General features: G+C 46.7%; 1 protein-coding gene across 3 annotated transcripts in view; it reads left to right on the top strand.

Moving 5' to 3' along the window:
• prickle2b (prickle homolog 2b) overlaps positions 1-21,172 on the top strand; it is a 242,322-nt gene extending 221,150 nt beyond the window's left edge. For all 3 annotated transcript variants that reach the window (XM_084316501.1, XM_084316503.1, XM_084316502.1), the window contains 6 exons: positions 7,939-8,052; positions 8,839-8,976; positions 13,614-13,817; positions 15,193-15,379; positions 17,773-18,678; positions 19,568-21,172. In XM_084316501.1, coding sequence (XP_084172627.1) covers positions 7,939-8,052; positions 8,839-8,976; positions 13,614-13,817; positions 15,193-15,379; positions 17,773-18,678; positions 19,568-20,523 — 2,505 coding nt within the window. In that variant the 3' untranslated portion in view covers positions 20,524-21,172. The remainder of the gene's footprint in view (positions 1-7,938; positions 8,053-8,838; positions 8,977-13,613; positions 13,818-15,192; positions 15,380-17,772; positions 18,679-19,567) is intronic.
• Positions 21,173-21,818: the final 646 nt, after the last annotated feature.

The raw sequence follows: 21,818 nt of genomic DNA, 5'->3' as shown, positions 1-21,818 counted from the left end.
TGAGCCTCATACACTGATGATTGGATACAAGAACAAGATACAAGAACAAGGCCAGATCGGGCTGTAATCTACGTCAAATATCTCTTACCTGTGGCCGGTTGGATCCCAAAAAGGATTTCCCAGTTATTGATCGCCATCTGGTAGATCAATATGTCCATTGGCTGATGCTATATTCCTTTACTGCATACTGAATTCGGCATCGCAAAAACTATTCCATGCGATCTGATGAAGGCATAGCTTCAGGCTAACAGAAAAAGTAGGCCAGAATGAAAAACAAATAACATCCGGTCTGAAAACAAGGAGTACTCCATTCTCGAGACAGCGCCACTACCAGGATCTGGCCGGTAATGCACTTTTCCAAATCCCAAGAGTATGGTATATCTGCAGTGCCGCTCCGTGACATTGAGTAGGTTATTAAAATGCAATAAAAGCAAAAACAAGCTTATCACGTATATATACGTGGTTGGCCCTTTAAGCATGGCGCAGAATCATGTATACATGGTTGGCCATGAATGTGTTAAGATAACATATACCTTTTATTGTTTCCCTTGGGGACATTCAGGTGTAATAGCATCACAGGGGAGGGGGGGTATGGGCATAGTAATGGGAAGACGATGAATATGGTTTAAAGGATAGGATAAAGAGATGAAAGCGACACAGTATAGAATCGGTTTTGTGGCGCGCATTATACGGAACCTACTGTAATGAAGAACTGACGGACATAACCGCGTGGCCTGGCCTTCAGACAATAGTGTCGAAAGTCTCTCCCTGTGAAATACTGTAGCTTGTTTAGGTGAGTTGACATGGTCTACCTGCCCCTGTACGGTGAGTGTTTCGTCTAGCACAGAGCACAACAGAGCGGAAATGAGGCATTGGTGCTAATCTGCATATCAGAGAGTCTCTTTACACCCAACGCATGCTTTATGTTCTTCTGTAAGACCTGCCTGTCCGTACCATGTTGTACATCATCAGCAGCTTGGGAGACGGTATGGTTGTGGCAGGCAGTAAGGCAGACGGTAAGGTTGTGGCAGACAGTAAGGCAGACAGTTAGGTTGTGGCAGACAGTAAGGCAGACGGTAAGGTTGTGGCAGACAGTAAGGCAGACGGTAAGGTTGTGGCAGACATTAAGGCAGACAGTTAGGTTGTGGCAGGCAGTAAGGCAGACGGTAAGGTTGTGGCAGACAGTAAGGCAGACGGTTAGGTTATGGCAGACAGTAAGGCAGACGGTAAGGTTGTGGCAGACAGTAAGGCAGACGGTAAGGTTGTGGCAGACAGTAAGGCAGACAGTTAGGTTGTGGCAGACAGTAAGGCAGACGGTAAGGTTATGGCAGACAGTAAGGCAGACAGTTAGGTTGTGGCAGACAGTAAGGCAGACGGTAAGGTTGTGGCAGACAGTTAGGTTGTGGCAGGCAGTAAGGCAGACAGTTAGGTTGTGGCAGACAGTAAGGCAGACGGTAAGGTTGTGGCAGACAGTAAGGCAGACGGTAAGGTTGTGGCAGACAGTAAGGCAGACGGTAAGGTTGTGGCAGGCAGTCATGGCAGACAGTAAGGTTGTGGCAGACATTAAGGCAGACAGTAAGGTTGTGGCAGACAGTAAGGCAGACGGTAAGGTTATGGCAGACATTAAGGCAGACAGTAAGGTTGTGGAAGACATTAAGGCAGACAGTAAGGTTGTGGCAGACGGTATGGTTGTGGCAGACAGTAAGGCAGACAGTAAGGTTGTGGCAGACAGTAAGGCAGACAGTAAGGTTGTGGCAGACAGTAAGGCAGACAGTTAGGTTGTGGCAGACATTAAGGCAGACGGTAAGGTTGTGTGCAGACAGTAAGGTTGTGGCAGACAGTAAGGCAGACGGTAAGGTTGTGGCAGACGGTAAGGTTGTAACTGTGGACGGTGGAGCGACGAAACAACCTGAACAAAGGAATGTGAGCAGTGAGAAGGTCTCTCGGCGTCTCCGTGACTCTAAGGTGTCGCTGACGGGAAGCCGCTGTACACGGATCCTTCGTAATTCACAGCAAGTCTACTCAGTTACTTTCAAGTGGCATCCGTAGCCTTGGCTCCAGTTTCTCCCCTTGTCCCAATCTGGAAGTGCAAGTAATCCAAGGTGTGGAAGCACGTTGTTTGACCCCCTCGCAAAGGAGCGGAGAAAAACGTCCCGACGAGGGTGCGTTTCCATGCCAGGCTGCACATACTGTCAGGAGAGGGAGGGAGGGAGGGAGGGAGGGAGGGAGGGAGGGAGGGAGGGAGGGAGGGAGGGAGGGAGGAGAATCTGAACACTTGGTTTAGGTTACTCCACAGGGAGTCCTCTGCCTTAGTCCTCTGTATAGCGGTGCCTGTTGAGCATTCAATCTTCACCGGTGTCAAATCACCACCTGGTAACAGGAGTTTTCAGAGCAACACTGTGGTATTCAATCAAATATGTCTGCCGAATAACGAGGACGATTCATGAACATGAATGCCTGTAGACCGGCGCGTTTGCGACTGTGCGTGTGTTGAAAAACCAATGCTTAACAGAGAGTATATTAGGACATGGTCTCTCCACCTCGGATTGTACTTTCTGCGAGCCTCTCCCTGAGGCACAGTCCTAATGAAACGACTCCCCCGACGGGACAAACCTCGCCTTCCGTCTTCATTCCCAGAGACAGGCGTTATTAACTGTGCTGGACGAGTTATTCTGCTGCTGTCTGAAGAAGACTATATTCTCTTCGCTCTCTCTACTTCCTTTCCCTCCTCCCTCCATCCCTCTTTATTAAAAAACACTGGGTGTTGCCAGGGATACAGTTTGTAGAGACCAAGTATGTTTACCAAGAGGCCTGCTATCTCTCTGAATAGTAGTCTGTAGTGTAGCTACAGCAGAGGCCTGCTATCTCTCTGAATAGTAGTCTGTAGTGTAGCTACAGCATGAGGCCTGCTATCTCTCTGAATAGTAGTCTGTAGTGTAGCTACAGCAGAGGCCTGCTATCTCTCTGAATAGTAGTCTGTAGTGTAGCTACAAAACTAGCATTTGTCCTGCAATAATATTACACAGTGAAATGAGTGGATTTGTTCTTCTTGGTGTCACTCTGAGAAATACTTTAATTTTATTGAATTTCAAACCTTTATTTAAACTCGAAAGGCAACTGAGGTTTCCCTCATTTACAGTCACGTCGAGTGTACACACGGAAATAAGCAAAAATGAAAATCACACGGCATATAAAGTCGTAACAACAAGACAACAATGTGAGACAAAAGTAAAGATAACAATACATTAAAACGTGTACAACTTGATTGACAATGGTTGGAGTTCAAGGTTTTAAACTCTGAAACAGAGGGGAGAATCTCAAGCTCTAGGGACTGTTGGACTTCATTCCGTGAGCTAGAAGCATTATAGCAAAATGCCGATTTACACTGTTCCGAGCAAACTCAGGGGACCTTAAGGACCAGCCAGTCACTAGAACGGGTTGCATAGGTTCCAAAATTCAATTTCCAATAATGATGTAGTATAAGGAGGTAGCTTACCAATAAGGGCCTTAAAAATATAATAAAAAAAAATACCAGTGTTTGTTACTTACATGTAAACATTTCACCGGAGTGGTCCGAGTGTAAGGTCGGCCATCTGCAGTGACTCCCTGGAGCAGATGACACATGACAACCTGACGGTGCTCAGGAGGTAGAGCAGGTCGTCTGGTAATCGAAAAAAGGTTCCCAGTTCGATTCCCGGGCAGTGTGTCGAAGTGTCCTTGAGCAAGACCCATAACCCCTAATTGCCCCCGATGAGCAGGTTGGCACCTTGCATGGTCACCTCCGCCGTCGGTGTGTGAATGTGTGAGTGAATGGGTGAATGTGAGAAATAAAAATGTTGGATAAAAGCTGCTACATAAATGCAGCCATTTACATCACGGCGCCCGACCCGTCCCACACAGGATCCTGCTGTTGAATCAAACTGCCGAAAGATTAAACTAATTGGACCATAATATTTGTGAGACTTGCAGAGATGGGAGTGGGCGATTTTGAATTGGTGTTTATCATCCACAGGGCGTTAGAATAGAATAGAATAGACTTTTATTTTCCGGGCAGGTTGTTTCTTGCTTTTTACTGTTTGCGCTGACGTCATGACAACAGACGGACATAGACGTTCAGACTCTCTCTCCCATGACTGGTTGCGCAGAGTGCTTTACCTATACACAGTAACACAACGTTAAGTATGACCAGTATACACCTGAGGTGGCTGTGTTTATTATGGAAGGACTGACGTGTGACGCTCGTGTCCTTTCCGTCTCTCTGTCTGGACATGGGAGAGCGATGGAAAGCAGCTGTATTCGCCTGTATCACTCTCAGCTGTGAAGCCCCACCGTATACTTTTCGCCTTTTAAAAACACGTCTTTCTGTACAGATTGGAATCTTGCTCCGTCCTTCAGTTTGGTCTGCTTTCGATTACAGTTATTATCACAAGCTGCTCCTCTGGGCTCTCACGGGGGCTGTGTCCACTGTGTGTGTGTGTGTGTGTGTGTGTGTGTGTGTGTGTGTGTGTGTGTGTGTGCGTACACGTGATTTGTCTTTCTTAGATCTTTTCCTCGGGGCAGTATGTCTTTCACCCCTAGAGTATAAGCCTGTTGTTGGAAGTATGTTTCGTGATTTATCAGTTGGGGTGCGTTTGTGTGTACACGATGTGTGTGTAAGTGTGGAGACCCAGTGTGCGTGCGTGTGTGTGAGAGCCCACGTTTCCTCGCATGCGTTTTCATCAGCCCTTGACCACGGCCTGCCTGTAGTTCCAGGGCGTATCCAGAGACCCCCCCCCAGCGTCCTGGCTCTGCTCCTGGACACACGGTAGGTCCCGGGTCCCCCCCCTGCCAACAGCAGTGGAGGAAGCCAACCCAAGCAGAGCAGTAGGATTCCGAATTAGGTTACACTCACAACAAGAGGCCCCTCAACCTGGGCCAGCTATAAAGCCCCCCCCCCCCCCAACAACCAACAGGCTGATGAGACAAAAGGGGAATTCCACCCATTTTAAGAATTCACATAATGTTGCTCAGGACTGCTTTGGGGGATATTTGTGAATATGCACCATGCTCTCTCTCCTTAAGGCTGAGGCTAGACATCGGAATGAGAACCCTGTGCATTTCTGGGTTCTCATTCTGGGTTCTTTACCTGGATGTAAAGTCTGGAACTTTTGTCAATCAATTTCAATTCATGATAACATTTTTAGAGGATGTTGGAAGCCCCACATGATTATGATGTTGCAGAGAAACGGATAGATGGAAACATAGATATATATATTGCTATAGCGATTGTTTATAAGTCGATATATGTGTGTGTGTGACAATCTGGTTATCATAGTCAAGGATAAAGCTGATTGACAGATATAGGCCATTAAGATATGCTTGGCCCTTGGTCCTAGTCAGCACATATTGATCGCAAATTTCTCTCTTCTCGCTCTCTCTCTCTCCTCTCTCTCTCTGTCTCTCTCTCTCTCTCTCTCTCTCTCTCTCTCTCTCTCTCTCTCTCTCTCTCTCTCTCTCTCTCTCTCCTGGAAGAGTAATGAAACACGTGGTCATTTTGCTGACCCAGTGGTTGATATTTTCACCCGGCTGCACTCTGCTCGCCCCAATCCAGCCTCTTTCGCAAATGAACTTTAGACAATGTGCAGAGAATCGGGTGCAGACATTGCCCCAAGTAGCCTAGCTCCTCCGTCGGTACACAAGATCATCATTTTAAATATTTATTTAACTTGATATCTTACAAATGAGGGCAACCTCAACTTCTGAAATAAGGGTCAACAGTATTCCATACAAAGTGAAATAAGCAACAGTGTTCCTTACAGTGCAGAAAAGATTTTACGCCATGAAATTATATAAATAATTTACAATCAATCCAAAACATTTATTCATTCATTTCTGTAAACGTTTTTGGATGATCTACACAGGGTATTTAAAATGTTTGCGTTCACACATTCAGCCCCTGCGATTAATGTGCAGTTAAGGTCAGGGGTCCAGTGAGTTTGCGAAAGGGGCTTCAATGATGTCAGAGTACCTCTTCTCCCCCCCCCCCCCTTAGATACACTCTGATAGTTCCCACAAAGAGGTACTCTGACATCACCAATTGGGGCGGGGCAGAGTGTGTGCAGCAGGTGTGAAAATATAAACATCAGAAAATGTTTTCATTTAATTCTATCATTCTAGTTGTTCCTTCTCTCCCTCCCTCACAATCATTTGTCTTCCATATTCTCTATCTGGCTCTCGCTCTCTCTTTCAATCAATCCCCTTCTGTCTCACTTCCCTCCTCTCCCTGCATCTCACCTCATCACTCTCTCCCCCCCCCCCCCCTCTCTCTCTGTGACCTCTGTAATCCTCAGGTCTGCCTGTAAATCCTGTGGCCTTTGAGGTCGAGGCCCCCTTTCCATCCCATCATATTTGACTTCTGGCCCCTTATCCCCCCCCCCCCCCCCCCCCTGGTCGCCTCTAATGGAAGCACTGCAGTAAAAACCTCTGAGATGCCATTCCTGGTTGGTCACCGTAATGTAAAGACCAAAGTCACGTGGAGCAGCAGGACTAGCATTAATCCTCCTGTCACACGCCACACATTGCATATATGCATGTATGTGCTTGCACACATTATTTGCTTTGCCGTAATTAAGCATGCACGCTCGTGTGTGTGTGTGTGAAACAGGCCAATAATACATTCCACTGTCGATGTTCTTGGTGGGGTAAGAGGCCAGATTCCATTAAGTCTCCATCAGCGGCCCATAAATCAAAGTGATTGTAAGTGTGTGTGTGTGTGTGTGCCATTGTGTGTGTATGCGGGTGTCTGGGGAACACATTGCCAGCAGATTTGTGTCTAGAAATCCTACTCGGAAGATCACGTTGGCCACTGGCTACCACTCGTGCTTACATGTAAATGTGACCGAGCCCAGCGGTTCGTGGCACAAGTCTCCCTCTGTAGTTTTTCTGATTTTCTTTTTGAAAATATTTGAAGAAGATATGCTTAGTTATTTGAATCTAGTTCAAAGTTAAGTCTCAGAGCAGAGAGAAACAGAGAAATTCCAATCTAAAGTTTGGCTGCATTTTTAACACCTTGGAAGTCAGGTAATAGGTGACACAAACTGCCTCTTTTTTTTTTAAACAAACATTTTTACTATTTAGAGATACTATAACTGTTAGCTGTTACAGTAAATAATTATGTTCTTAAACATTCAAACTGCTTTTCCGCGTTGGAGTTTTGCACTCTGATTGGCCAGGTCATGTGACATGTGCGCCAATCGTGGGACAGCAAGTTCTGCGTCTATTTCCGGGTCTAACAGCCTGCAAACTACCTGGCGTTCTATCGCCATGCTCTAAGACAAACTCTAACCTTAACCAACTTCGAAACAGCGCCTAAGCTTAACCAGTGTAGAAACTTGCGGTCCCACGATTGGGCGTACATGTCACATGACCAGAAATGACCTGGCCAATCAGAGACGCGGAAATGCAGTTCTGTTGTAGAAGGCATTCAGGCGGCCCGGTCACGTAGACTTCCAGCCATGAGTCTCTTACCGCTGGGCCCGGTCACATATAGACCTCCAGACATGAGTCTCTTACCGCTGGGCCCGGTCACACATAGACCTCCAGACATGAGTCTTTTACCGCTGGGCCCGGTCACATTATAGACCTCCAGACATGAGTCTCTTACCGCTGGGCCCGGTCACATATAGACCTCCAGACATGAGTCTCTTACCGCTGGGCCCGGTCACATTATAGACCTCCAGACATGAGTCTCTTACCGCTGGGCCCGGTCACATATAGACCTCCAGACATGAGTCTCTTACCGCTGGGCCCGGTCACATATAGACCTCCAGACATGAGTCTCTTACCGCTGGGCCCGGTCACACATAGACCTCCAGACATGAGTCTCTTACCGCTGGGCCCGGTCACATACATTTGAAGGTTAAAATGACTGTAATTGTAATTGTCCCCCTCCCCCACCAGGTCCACCAGTACTACAGCACCCTGCCGGAGGACAAGGTTCCCTACGTCAACAGTCCCGGAGAGAAACACCGCATCAAGCAGCTGCTTCACCAGCTGCCCCCCCATGACAACGAGGTAAGATACCCCCCCCCCCACCCAAACCCCCCCGACAGACCATCACCACTACCACCACCACCACCCTGGCCTCGGGGGAACCCACAGAGATAAGAAGGGACAGATGAGGACAGAGATAGAGATGGAATCTGTCCAATTATGGGGTTAGAATGGGCTTCGGGGGAGGTGTGTGTGTGTGTGTGTGTGTGTGTGTGTGTGTGTGTGTGTGTGTGTGTGTGTGTGTGTGTGTGTGTGTGTGTGTGTGTGTGTGTGTGTGTGTGTGTGTGTGTGTGTGTGTGTGTGTGTGTGTGTGTGTGTGTGTGTGTGTGTGTGTGTGTGTGTGTGTGTGTGTGTGTGTGTGTGTGTGTGTGTGTGTGTGCGCGCGCGCGTCAATTCTTTACCTATATACGTGCTACTTACTTTTCTGCTTGTGTGTGGGGGTGGATGCATTGCTGATAAAAATCCATGAACTCCCCTATCCTATTTATGGGGGCGACAGTGGCTCAGGAGGAGGTAGAGCGGTCATCTGGTAAAATCGGAAGGTTCCCGGTTTGATTCCCGCTCCTCCCGGGCAGCGTGTCGCAGTGTCCTTGAGCAAGACACTTAACCCCTAACCGCTCCCGATGAGCAGGTCGGCACCTCGCATGGTCGCCTCCGCCGTCGGTGTGCGAGTGAACGGGTGAATGTGAGGAAGAAAGAGGGTAAAGTGCTTTGGATAAAAGCTGTTATATATAAATGCACCGTTTACCATTTATTCATGATTGTGTGTGTGTGTGTGTGTGTGTGTGTGTGTGTGTGTGTATCCAGGTGCGCTACTGTAACAGCCTGGATGATGAGGAGAAGCGTGAGCTCAAGCTCTTCAGTAACCAACGGAAGCGGGAGAACCTGGGGCGTGGCAACGTGCGACCGTTCCCCGTCACCATGACGGGCGCCATCTGTGAACAGGTATCATCATCATCATCATCGACATGTCCGGCAGATACACAGCTAAAAAGTCCCGTCGATACAGAGACCCTCCACCTTCCGCTGACCACCATGGGACCCTATTTCAGAAGAAACATGTATGGTATTCAATGGCGAGAGACGAATAATTGTTTGATCCCGTTGGAGTTGTCGTGTCGTGAATTATAGATATGACATTTTAAAAAGATAATTTTTCAAGTCAAGAAAGCAAGCAAGTTAGCTCAAATGACCGATAGCTTTTATATATATAACGTAACGTTAGCTAGCTGACGATTAGTTCAAGTTTTGTACATATATACGGTACCTTGTACATTACATTGAAATGCTTGTATGAGCCTCCTGAGATTGTGCTTCATACAGTAGAAAGGTCAAAAGAATAAAGACCAAACACTATATACGAAATGAGGTAGAGATGTAGTAATAATAACTTATTTTTAGGGATGCTCGATAATTGGCTTTTTTACCTATACCGATATTGTCCAACTCTTAATTTCCGATACCGATATCAACCGATACCGATATATGCAGGGTCCCCCCCCCCACCCCCCCCCAAAAAACTGAATAAATGCAGGTAATTAACATTACATATCTCTTGTCGTGTAATTAACACAACATTATGCATACTTTGACAATAAATAAAATAATAATTTGTTATTACTTGCTTGCCTGGGTAAATAAATGTTAAATAAATGTAAAAATAAAAATATTAAAAAAGAAAAAGATTTTTTTTTTTTTTTTTGAACACCGGTTTCCGATATCACATTTTTATGCCAATATCGGACATCCCTACTTATTTTTATTATTTATTTATTATTATTTATATAGCACCATTCATACAGATTGCAGCTCAAAGTGCTTTACACAGAAAACAAAACAAAAGGATAAAAAAAACATTAGTGATAAAAAGAAAACGTGTCTCTCGCCGTCGACCAGTGTTCATGTTTTCTTCTGAAACGGGGTCCCATGGTGGTCTAGCAGAAGAGGAGGGACTTCATCTCTGTGAAGAGAAGGAATCAAATGTGACAAGATTGAAGATATTGCATAGTGCAATTTTCTTTTTATACCCCCCCTGTTATGTCTATTATGTCTCACTTATTATACTCACTCTTGTCTTTATTATTTTAAGACTGTATTTTAGGACTGTGTTGTTATTATCTAGGACTGTGTGACTGCTGGCACCTAGGGCTGCATTTTATATTGTGTTGTACCATTCTTGTGACAATGACAATAGAGATCATTCATTCATTCATTCACTATTTCCCACACTTTCCTTTTTAAAGGTCGTTCCTCTGTCCTTTGGGGATTACTAAATAGTTTTTCTATACTGGGACGAGTGACTGGAGCATAACAAAGACCAAAGGTGGTCGACTGAATGAAAGTACTGCAGGATTTTATTGAAATATTGAATAGTCACTGACATTTCTATCCTTTATGGTGACATGTGAAAGGACCACTGGTGACATTTAGAAGCAAGACGTGCGACTGGCTCCACAGCTCAATAGTGACCATGTCGATCTCAACCCTCGGGTTGTGTGGTCTTCTTTTCAGAGGGTCTTTAGGATTCTTATTGAGCTATGTTGTCTTTGTTGTTTTATCAGGTGTGTGTGTGTGTGTGTGTGTGTGTGTGTGTGTGTGTGTGTGTGTGTGTGTGTGTGTGTGTGTGTGTGTGTGTGTGTGTGTGTGTGTGTGTGTGTGTGTGTGTGTGTGTGTGTGTGTGTGTGTGTGTGTGCAGGACCAGGTGCATGTTCTTTTTACCTGACCTCATACCTCTGTGTTCTGACATCATACCTCTGTGTTCTGACATCATACCTCTGTGTTCTGACATCGTCCTCTGTGTCCTGACATCATCATCTGTGTCCTGACATCATCCTCTGTGTTCTGACATCATACCTCTGTGTTCTGACATCATACCTCTGTGTTCTGACATCATCCTCTGTGTTCTGACATCATACCTCTGTGTTCTGACATCATACCTCTGTGTTCTGACATCATCCTCTGTGTTCTGACATCATTCTCTGTGTTCTGACATCATCCTCTGTGTTCTGACATCGTCCTCTGTGTTCTGACATCGTCCTCTGTGTCCTGACATCATCCTCTGTGTTCTGACATCATACCTCTGTGTTCTGACATCATACCTCTGTGTTCTGACATCATCCTCTGTGTTCTGACATCATCCTCTGTGTTCTGACATCGTCCTCTGTGTTCTGACATCGTCCTCTGTGTCCTGACATCGTCCTCTGTGTTCTGACATCGTCCTCTGTGTTCTGACATCATACCTCTGTGTTCTGACATCATCCTCTGTGTTCTGACCTCATACCTCTGTGTTCTGACATCATACCTCTGTGTTCTGACATCATCCTCTGTGTTCTGACATCATACCTCTGTGTCCTGACATCATACCTCTGTGTTCTGACATCATACCTCTATGTTCTGACATCATCCTCTGTGTTCTGACATCGTCCTCTGAGTTCTGACATCATACCTCTGTGTCCTGTCATCATACCTCTGTGTTCTGACATCATACCTCTATGTTCTGACATCATCCTCTGTGTTCTGACGTAGTAGTAGTAGTAGTAGTAGTAGTAGTAGTAGTAGTAGTAGTAGTAGTAATAGTAATAGTAGTAGTAGTAGTAGTAGTAGTAGTAGTAGTAGTAGTAGTAGTAGTAATAGTAATAGTAATAGTAATAGTAATAGTAATAGTAATAGTAGTAGTAGTAGTAGTAGTAGTAGTAGTAGTAGTAGTAGTAGTAGTAGTAGTAGTAATAGTAGTAGTAATAGTAGTAGTAGTAATAGTAGTAGTAGTAGTAGTAGTAATAGTAGTAGTAGTAGTTTATTCAGTCATCATCTCACACAATACAATATACACCATCATTTAACAATATTTGATTTTACAGTGACTGAAAAGGTACAGACTGAAGCATAATGCTTATGTCCTATATTCTTAAAAAAAATTAAGACTCAAACAGTATTCTAAAAGAAAATAGCAAAAAAAAAAACAGTATTATTCACCCTTGTAGTTTTCACAAATAGCTTTACAAACCATTTCCTTAAAAACCAAAAGCGAATGACTCATTCTTAACTGTATATCAGCATTGTTCCACAAGTTTTTATTTTTTTAAATTTTTTTTCTCCTCTCTTTCTCTGATTTTTCTCTGTTTTTCTCCCCGTCCCAATTTAGTCGTTGTGCCAATTCCCCCCCTCCCCTACCTGGTTGTTGTGCGCATGTTCTCCCACTGGTCAGTACAAGGGAACCCTGAAGTCATCCGCACGCTTCCTCCGACACACGCGGCGACAGCCAGTGACTCTTTTTTTCACCTGGCAGCGAGGACTCTCATTGGTGAAGTGTAACGCGTGGGCGGTCACGCTGCCTTCCTCAAGTCCTGCCTCCGCTGAGCAGGCGCCCAGACCTGACCTGTAGGCGTCGCTGTCCACAACACCAGATTACCACCCACGGCTTCCCTCCCCCTAACCCAGCCAAACGGGTTAGTATAGCGATCAGCCCAGGCCAAGGCAATGCTGACTCCGGGAGTCGAGACCGCAGCCTCTTGCATTGGTGACGAGCGCAATCTCCGCTACGCCACCTGACCACGCCTGCATTGTTCCACAAGTTAACCCCAATAATAGAAACACACCTCCTTTTAATCCCTCTCTTAGCTTTTTGAACAGTAAATTTACAAATATCTCTCAAATCATATTTTCTTTCATGTATTGGGGAAAAAAACGTTGCACCCCGTCTGGGAGTAACTTTGCTTTAGCTCTGTACATTATTTGCATAGTTTTATAATAAACCAAATAATTACATTTCATAATATGTCTCCTCTTTACCTGACATCATACCTCTGTGTTCTGACTAACATCATACCTCTGTGTTCTTCAAGGCTCACATAAAAAAAACTTGCTGCTGTGAAGCCGTGTAGCATCTGAGCTCCGCGCTGCACTTAGGCATCAACTACAGCTCCCCCACAGTCAAATCAGACCCACCGCTATTCTTTCCAAAACACACAATGTCCCATAAAACATTTATTTAGTAAGTGGACTGACGGGGGGAGAGTGTTCTTTTTACAACAACACACTGACTTCATTCCACATCCTGTAGCTCTTTGTTTCCTAAGTGTTTAGAGGCTTATGGCCAAGCTATTTACTGCTGCGTCGGTATCCCGCGAGCATACCTGGTTTAGAGCCTCCGTTTACACACACACACACACACACACGCACACACGCACACGCACACGCACGGCAGTGAAGGAGCAGATTGTTTGGAGAGTATGTGTATTGATTGAATTCCCCTCCCCCCTCTGACCTCCATGCTGCAGGAGGATCTGTGTGCCTGCCTGCCAGATAACCTGATTGTAACTCTCTCACTCTCTCTCCCCCCTCGTTCATTTTCCCACCCTTCTAAATCTCCCTCGGCCTGCCCTGACCTTTCTGTCACTCTCCTCCGTTCATCCCCTCGTTGATCCTGCCGTCTTTTCTCATCTCCACTACCGCTGCCGTTCCCACCCTCTCTCCTCCCACCCTCTCCTCTATGTATAATGTATAACGTATGTGTACAATGTACTCATCCTCTCCCTCCCCTGTTCTCTCTACCCCTCTCTCTCCCTGACCCCCCGGATCACCAGTGCGGAGGGCAGATAAACGGAGGGGACATCGCGGTGTTTGCGTCGCGCGCGGGCCACGGCGTGTGCTGGCACCCCGGCTGCTTCGTCTGCAGCCTCTGCGACGAGCTCCTGGTGGACCTGATCTACTTCTACCAGGAGGGCAAGATCTACTGCGGCAGACACCACGCCGAGAGGCTCAAGCCGCGGTGCACGGCCTGCGACGAGGTACGGAGGAGCCCGGCACGCCCGGCACGCTCGCCGCTCTCAGCGCCGCGGCCGGCACACACACACACACACGAACGGCACTTAGCCTACTTAAACACACCTGTGTGCGTCACGGGGACAGTTACGGAGCTATTTATAACGTGTGTGCACTAGGGCTGCAACTAATGACTATTTTGGTAGTCGACTAATCTGTCGATTATCTTTTCGATTAGTCGACTAATCAAAAAAAATTATATATATTTTTTATTATTATTATTATTTTTCTTTTTGCACTTTGTGAAAGTGGCTTCTCAGCTCTGGTCCAGCTGAAGACAGAGCAGAGGAACAGATTGGACATTGAGCATGACCTCAGAGTTGCTTTGTCTACCATCACCCCAGACTTTGAGACTCTTGTCAGGAGCAAACAACATCCCCAGTTATCCCATTAGTTCCCCCAAACTTACTGTCGGTCTGTTATGTTAAGCTAAGAAGTCTTCAGCTGGACCAGAGCTGAGAAGCCACTTTCACAAAGATAGGTAGTGCAAAAAAATAAAAATAAAATAATAAGAAGAATTAATCGACTAATCGACACAACAATTCCTCGTCTACGATTTTTTATAATCGACATCGTCGATTATGTCGACTAATCGTTGCAGCCCTAGTGTGCACTGTACATGCACTGCACATGGACACACATACACACAAGGCTTCAGTTCAACAGCGGTTTGATTCGATTCCGATTATTTGGCAAAGCCCCAAAAAGTTTTGATTATTTTCATTTCTAGCTTAAATTTGAAGTTAAAAGTTTGAATATGTACATACAAAGGAGAACTGATTCCTCGGCAATAATTGAGTACATGCCATTGAAAGTTTATCCCAAAGTTTTACATCACATCACAGCATTATGTTTATGAATGAATGGATGCAATTCCCACTTAAATGTCCAGTTCCACAAATCGATGACGTTTCTGCATTAAATTTTGATGCATCACCTGTAGCAATGATGTTATACCTAGTATTCCTCTTAACAATATCATCCCATAGCCACGAAACACCCAAGCCCACCAGGGTATCTCCAATCCAATGGGATCAACTCTCAATATCAGTACTATCCCAACTCTCTCACCAACACCAGTCCCTGCTCTCTAAAGGGGACTAGGACATTGCATTCACAATGAGAATGTATCACTTTCAAAGTCCTCAGTAATTCAGAGCAAATTCATCAGCACACAACCCCCCACCCCATACACATTAACCCCTAGCAAGTCAATGTCAGAGAGGTTGAGCTAATGGCAGCACACTGCCTGCCTGCCTTTGTTCTGTCATTCACGGTAACAGGCTGAGGGGAGACTTTGACCTCTGACCTTGATAAATGACACCCGCCCTCCTTCCCCAGATCATCTTTGCTGATGAGTGCACCGAAGCAGAGGGCCGTCACTGGCACATGAAGCACTTCTGCTGCTTCGAGTGCGAGACCGTCCTGGGGGGCCAGCGCTACATCATGAAGGAGGGCCGGCCCTACTGCTGCTCCTGCTTCGAGTCCCTGTACGCGGAGTACTGCGACGCCTGCGGGGAACACATCGGTACGCCGCTTTACCTTTTTTACGCCGATGTGCCATGCCGCAATCCATCGCCGCAATCCATCGCCGCTAGCCCTGTAGCCATTAGCCCTGTAGCCGCTAGCCCCGTAGCCGCTAGCCCTGTAGCCGTTAACCCTGTAGCCATTAGCCCTGTAGCTGTTAGCCCCGTAGCCACTAGCCCTGTAGCCGTTAGCCCTGTAGCCGCTAGCCCTGTAGCCGTTAGCCCTGTAGCCGCTAGCCCTGTAGCCATTAGCTCTGTAGCCGTTAGCTCTGTAGCCGCTAGCCCTGTAGCCGTTAGCTCTGTAGCCGAATATGGAGCTGTTTCAGGTGAAGCACGTTTTATTTAATCAGTAATTTACACATACAAGGAATTTGATTTGGTAGTTTTTGGTGCGACATTAACGGACAGACAATTACGGTAGAATGAAATAAAAAAAGTAGAATCAAATTAAATGGAATATAAACTAAATTAAAATAGAAGCACAATAGAATATATCATAAAATAGGCCACGGCTGTACAATTGTGCACGATGTGGTCAAGTATATATACTAATTAGAATGAAAATAACAATACAGTGGGATGGAATATTTAATAGAGAGAGGAGGGATGACCTATTTCTTTGTTTAGGGGTAAAACATTAGAGGAGGACATGTTTTTTAGCCATTTTATACAAATTCAGAATCGGATACTGTGAACGTACAGGAGTTTGTCTCTGTGATGATGGAGAGAAGGCAGCACACATTAAACGAGAGCACGGTGTATGACATCACACGGCAGAAAGATAACCTAAATCAAGGGCATCAGGTTGACATGTGGCTTTTCAAATACAATCTGGGTCGGAGAGAAACGTGTTTGGTTGGTAAACATGTTTGAAGGGGTTCGGCATTTGGACTTTACACCTCTCGAGATACCGTTTGATACCAGCTGTAGGGAGCGATCACAGCATTCATATCCTGTAAACACTTTTATTTAACTGCATATTCAATGGAGTTTGAAGGCAAAGTGATCTCAAAGTAACTGGACATAATCAGATTGTATTACTGCAGTAATCAACTGGATTACAAAGCTCGTTATAATTTTTTATGTGTGACATATTACAGTCACTACATCACCACAATCCGTAACCTCGACGACCCTGACTGTGAGGTCACATGGTTCTTCATCTGGCAGGAGAGAAAATGTGTTGAGTTGAATGCAACAGTTTCAAATTCAAACGTGCAGAAAACGTCATATATTGTCACGGAATGAGTCGATCACTGCAGTGCAGAGCGAACCCACAAATATTTGTTGGCTATAAAACATGTCGGCACCTCTTGGCTGCGTGCCACCTCGTGTGTGGGGGTGGGGGTGGGTGGGTGGGTGGCGACAGGATGCCCAGCTGTGATTTGCCTTGTCTTTCTCAACAAATTTGCTCTGTAATTATTTGTCAGACAGGATACAGAAAGATATTCAGCTGGAGGAAGAAAGAAAAAAAAAGCCCAACTGATTATAAATTGAAAGCATCAGAAAACATGTTGAGACCACATGGCAGCCATTAGCAAATAGCTGGTTTTCTTCCCCCTCTCCATCAACTCCAAACATACTTAAAATGCAATGTGTTTATACAGTCGTAGGCATGATCCGTAATGAGTTTGCTGCTAAACTCAAGCAAAGTGTTACGTGCTCGGGGCTGTTTTTTCTCCCGCCGCCTCTCACTCAACAACCGACTCATTATATATCCTACTCCGCTCTCGTAAAAAAAGTGCATTCTTGATTAGGTAGTTTCTAGTTAAAAGTTTTTCAACACCGAGCAACGGTATGGGTTCTGTATTGTATAGTAGTCTTAAAGTCTCACCCACGCTATCTCAGACCCTGAAGCCATGCTTTTTGCTATGATGCCCCGCTAGCTCATGGAATGAACTCAAACAGTCCTATTAAAGATTGAGATTCTCCGCTCTGTTGCAGAGTTTAAAGCCTTGACCTCCAACCTTGGTCAATCAAGTTGTTTAAATGTTCTTATTGTTATGATTTTATATGCTGTGTGATTTGATATGCCTTTTCTTATTTTTTTAAGCTTATTTCTGTACGTACACTCAACGTGACTGTAAATTAGGGAAATCTCAGTTGCCTTTTGAGTTTAAATAAAGGTTTGAAATTAAATTAAATGGAAGCCCTGTAGACCAGTGGCCCAGGAGGTAGAGTTGTCATCTGGTAATCGCAAGGTTTCCCGATTCGATTCCCGCTCCTCCCGGGCAGCGTGTCGACGTGTCCTTGAGCAAGACACTTAACCCCTAATTGCTCCTGATGAGGTGGCACCTTGCATGGTCGCCTCCGCCATCGGTGTGTGAATGTGTGAGTGTGATTAAAAGCTGGTAAATGTACCATTTAGACCAACCTGTGTGTTTTGCCGTTGCAGGCATCGATCAGGGCCAGATGACGTATGACGGGCAGCACTGGCATGCCACCGAGGGCTGCTTCTGCTGCGCCCGCTGCAAGTGCTCCCTGCTGGGCCGACCCTTCCTGCCCAAACAGGGCCAGATCTTCTGCTCGCGCTCCTGCAGCCTGGGGGAGGAGCCCAACGGGTCAGACTCCTCCGATTCGGCTTTCCAGAGCGCCCGCTCCACCAAGGAGTCCAGACGGAGCGCCAAGGCGGGGAAGAGTGGAGGAGGAGGAGGAGGAGGAGGAGGAGGAGGAGGGCAGGCTGGGCGATTTTCGGGCGAGGTGGACCCGTTGTCCTTACAAATGGATCTTCTCAGCCTCTCCAGCCAGACGCCCAGTCTGACCCGGGAGACGCCCGCCTGGCAGAGGCAGGGCCACGGGGGGGGAGACAGCTACCCTTACGATTCCCAGCCGGACCCCGCGACCATCCCCACCCCTCTGCAACTCCTCAGCCAGTGCAATGTCAGGAATGCCTATAATAACTCCACGTGCTCTGGGCAGAGCAGCCAAGCCCAGGACCAGAGGACCAAGGCCGGCGGCGGGGGGGTGAAGAGGCCGCCCGTCTCTGCTCTGAAAGGCCACTCGCTGAATGAGAACTGGTTCCACCAGCCGCCCCTGGAGGAGTTCTACCCGCCCAAGCTGAGGACACAGCAGAGCTTCGCCGAGGCGCCCCACGGCTCTCAGTACCACAACGGCTTCTCCGACAGGCGCTCGGTCAGCATGCACGGCTTCCAGCGGGACAGGGAGGCGGGGCTGCCGCCGCCGGTCCAGCTCGCGAGGAGCAGGAACCCCATCAGCGCACTTAGCTTCACCGAGCCACTCACCCCCCTGGAGCTGACCCCCAGGGGGTCCATGGAGTCCCTGGCCCTCTCCAACGCCACAGGTACTGACAGCGGACACGGCCTCCTGGCTGTAAGACTAGATGTTTGAATGGTCCAATCAGGGGACACATTATATTTGTAGGATAGGTAGATTGAAAAGAAGAATATCCACACACTTTGTTTTTCGTAACATTTAGACCAATAATGTCTGTCACGCAGTGATGACATAAGCAGCTTAAATCCAGTGTTTTGTTCGTCAAGATGCAGTTTATTATTCAGCACCTAACAGAGTTTGGTAAGATATGTTATTCAGCACCTAACAGAGTTTGGTAAGATATGTTATTCAGCACCTAACAGAGTTTGCTACGGTTTGTTATTCAGCACCTAACAGAGTTTGTTACGGTATGTTATTCAGCACCTAACAGAGTTTGTTACGGTATGTTATTCAGCACCTAACAGAGTTTGCTACGGTTTGTTATTCAGCATCTAACAGAGTTTGTTACGGTATGTTATTCAGCATCTAACAGAGTTTGTTACGGTATGTTATTCAGCACCTAACAGAGTTTGTTACGGTATGTTATTCAGCACCTAACAGAGTTTGTTACGGTATGTTATTCAGCACCTAACAGAGTTTGTTACGGTATGTTATTCAGCACCTAACAGAGTTTGTTACGGTATGTTATTCAGCACCTAACAGAGTTTGTTAACGTACGTTATTCAGCACCTAACAGAGTTTGTTACGGTATGTTATTCAGCACCTAACAGAGTTTGGATATACACTCCATTATGCCACTTATAGGTAGATAAGCAGACGTGTTTCAGGTTACGACTGTGTTCATAGCTGTGACGTGAACTGACTGTTTCACTGTGACTAGGACTTATTTTAGTCTAAAAGACGATGAGAGTAATTAGAGAGTTGTGTCTAACTGTGAACTCCACCCTGGTTTGCAGGCACCTCTGCAGACGGAGGAGGCAGGCGGCAGGAGCACCTGTCCCGCTTCTCCATGCCCGACCTGAGCAAGGACTCCGGGATGAACGTGTCGGAGAAGAGCAACATGGGGACCCTCAACTCCTCCGGGCAGTTCCGCAGCTCCGAGTCCCTCCGCAGCCTCACCTCCGGCCAGCCTTACATGGAGATGGCTCCCCCCGTGCCCGCCCAGTTCCCACTGCAGTACCGCGATGCCCCCAGCATGGGCCTGACCCACCTGCCCCCCGGGTTCACCTACCAGGAGGAGGATAGGGTCAGCCTGGTGAGCAGCGCCAACGCCGCCCGCCTGCCGCCGATCAGCGAACAACGCAGGGCTAGCGGGGGAGGAGGAGGCGGCGGCAGGGGAGCAGGCATGCGAATGGAAGTCCCGGAGGAGACCCCCCAGAGACGTCGGCACCACCACCACCGGCCCCGGCGGTCCCGGCGTTCCCGTTCGGAAAACGCCCTCCATCTGGCCGCGGAGCGCCGCGAGAGACCCCAGGAAAGGCCGCCGCTGCGCGTGCGCGAGGACTATGACCGCTTCCCGCCGCCGAGGGGCACTAGGGACCAGTTCGGGGGAGGAGGAGGAGGAGGAGGGGGAGGGAGGTACCAGCCCCAGCCGTTCAGGCCGTGTCCCAGGACCACCTCTGACCTGACTCTCCAGAACCCCGGGGCTCATCACCGGCGCACGGGCCTGAGCCAGTACCCCTGGGACGACTACGAGGACGAGGACGAGTGGTGCTCCACGTGTTCCTCCTCCTCCGAGTCGGAGGACGAGGGTTACTTCCTGGGCGAGCCCATTCCCAGGCCCGTGCAGCTGCGCTACCTCAGCAGCCAGGAGCTCATCCACAAGTACAATAACGCGGGAGGTGCGCCCAGCCGCGGCGGGCAGCTGCACACGCGCAAACGGAGGAAAAGCAAGAACTGCATTATCTCATAACACCCGCCTCTCCAGCTGGGGGGGTACGGTCCTTGTTGAACGACCCCCATGAACACTTACATTACTTTCATACGAGACAGAGAAACACGACAATATAATAACCACAAGCCGCTTCTCCAGTGCTGTTGAGTGTCGAGTATTGTGTGGTTGACAGTATGTGGTAACTTTGCAGTTGGGTAAACAGTTTAAAAAGCATCAGTGTTTTGCATGTTCATCCATTTCTAATGTTTTCACAGTATTGAGGTTAGAGTAACGCGGCGCAATTCTATAGTCAGAGTCACAATGTTTATCAAAGCCAATGTGCAATTGTTATAACGTCATTCTCCATACAGCAGTGTGTTAAGGTATACAGCCAGTTAATTACAGCCCAGCTTTTTTCATGCAATGTGATTTAGATCTGATGATATACTGTACTATTATATCCACTTCATAGTATGTACATAGGTAAATGAATTAATAAATTTCACTTAAGTTAAGGAAGTCAATGTAAATATGATTGTACATGTAAATGAGGTCCCACATATTTTTATATTTTGTATGGATAGAAACATTTATGTATTGGATATCTATAATGTAGAAATAGAAGAAAACAACAACAAAAACAACACATGCATGTTTTATTTGGCTGACCTGATCCTGCATTTTCGAAATAAACTAATATTTCAGAGAGAAATTTGATTGACAATTGGTGTTTTTCTCTAGAGGATTGCAATATGTGATTGTGTGTGTGTTAGGGCTGAGCCCGAACGTTCGAACCTTCGTTTGTTACGTTGGCATTCGAATTCTAAATCAATACATTTTTTTATATATATATATATTTTTCTATTAATTCTGTTTAAACCAATGGGGTTTCTTCACAGTTGCAGATAAAGATTAGGCTACACTAATATTATAGTATTAAAAGAAACTGATGAGTTATATTCATTAAAGAAAGTTGATTTAATAAAAAAAAACTAATTTAATCAGATTAATCACTATATTCAAATTGAGGATTTAGTTTGAGGATAGTAAAAAAATATATATAATATATTATAAAAAAGTCCCCCCCCCCCCCCCCCAATTGGTTGTTGCGCACTCCCCCCTACTGTTGGTCCGGGAGGCCGGAGACTGTCACATGTTTTCCTCTGACACATGTGCAGCCAGCCGGCAGCCAGCCTGGCAGCTCAGATTCTCACCGGGAGAGTGTAACGTGTGGAAGGTCACACTACACTACCTCCCTCCAGATCCCTCCCTCACTGTGCAGGCGCCCCGACCAAACTGTAGGGGTCGCTGTCCACAACGCCCAGGACCCACCC

The sequence above is a fragment of the Notolepis coatsorum genome (assembly GCF_963971535.1).
Source record: "Notolepis coatsorum genome assembly, chromosome: 6".
Lineage (NCBI taxonomy): Eukaryota > Metazoa > Chordata > Actinopteri > Aulopiformes > Paralepididae > Notolepis > Notolepis coatsorum.
The sequence above is the reverse complement of the archived record's forward strand: the minus strand, read 5'-3'. Positions and strand labels throughout refer to the sequence as shown.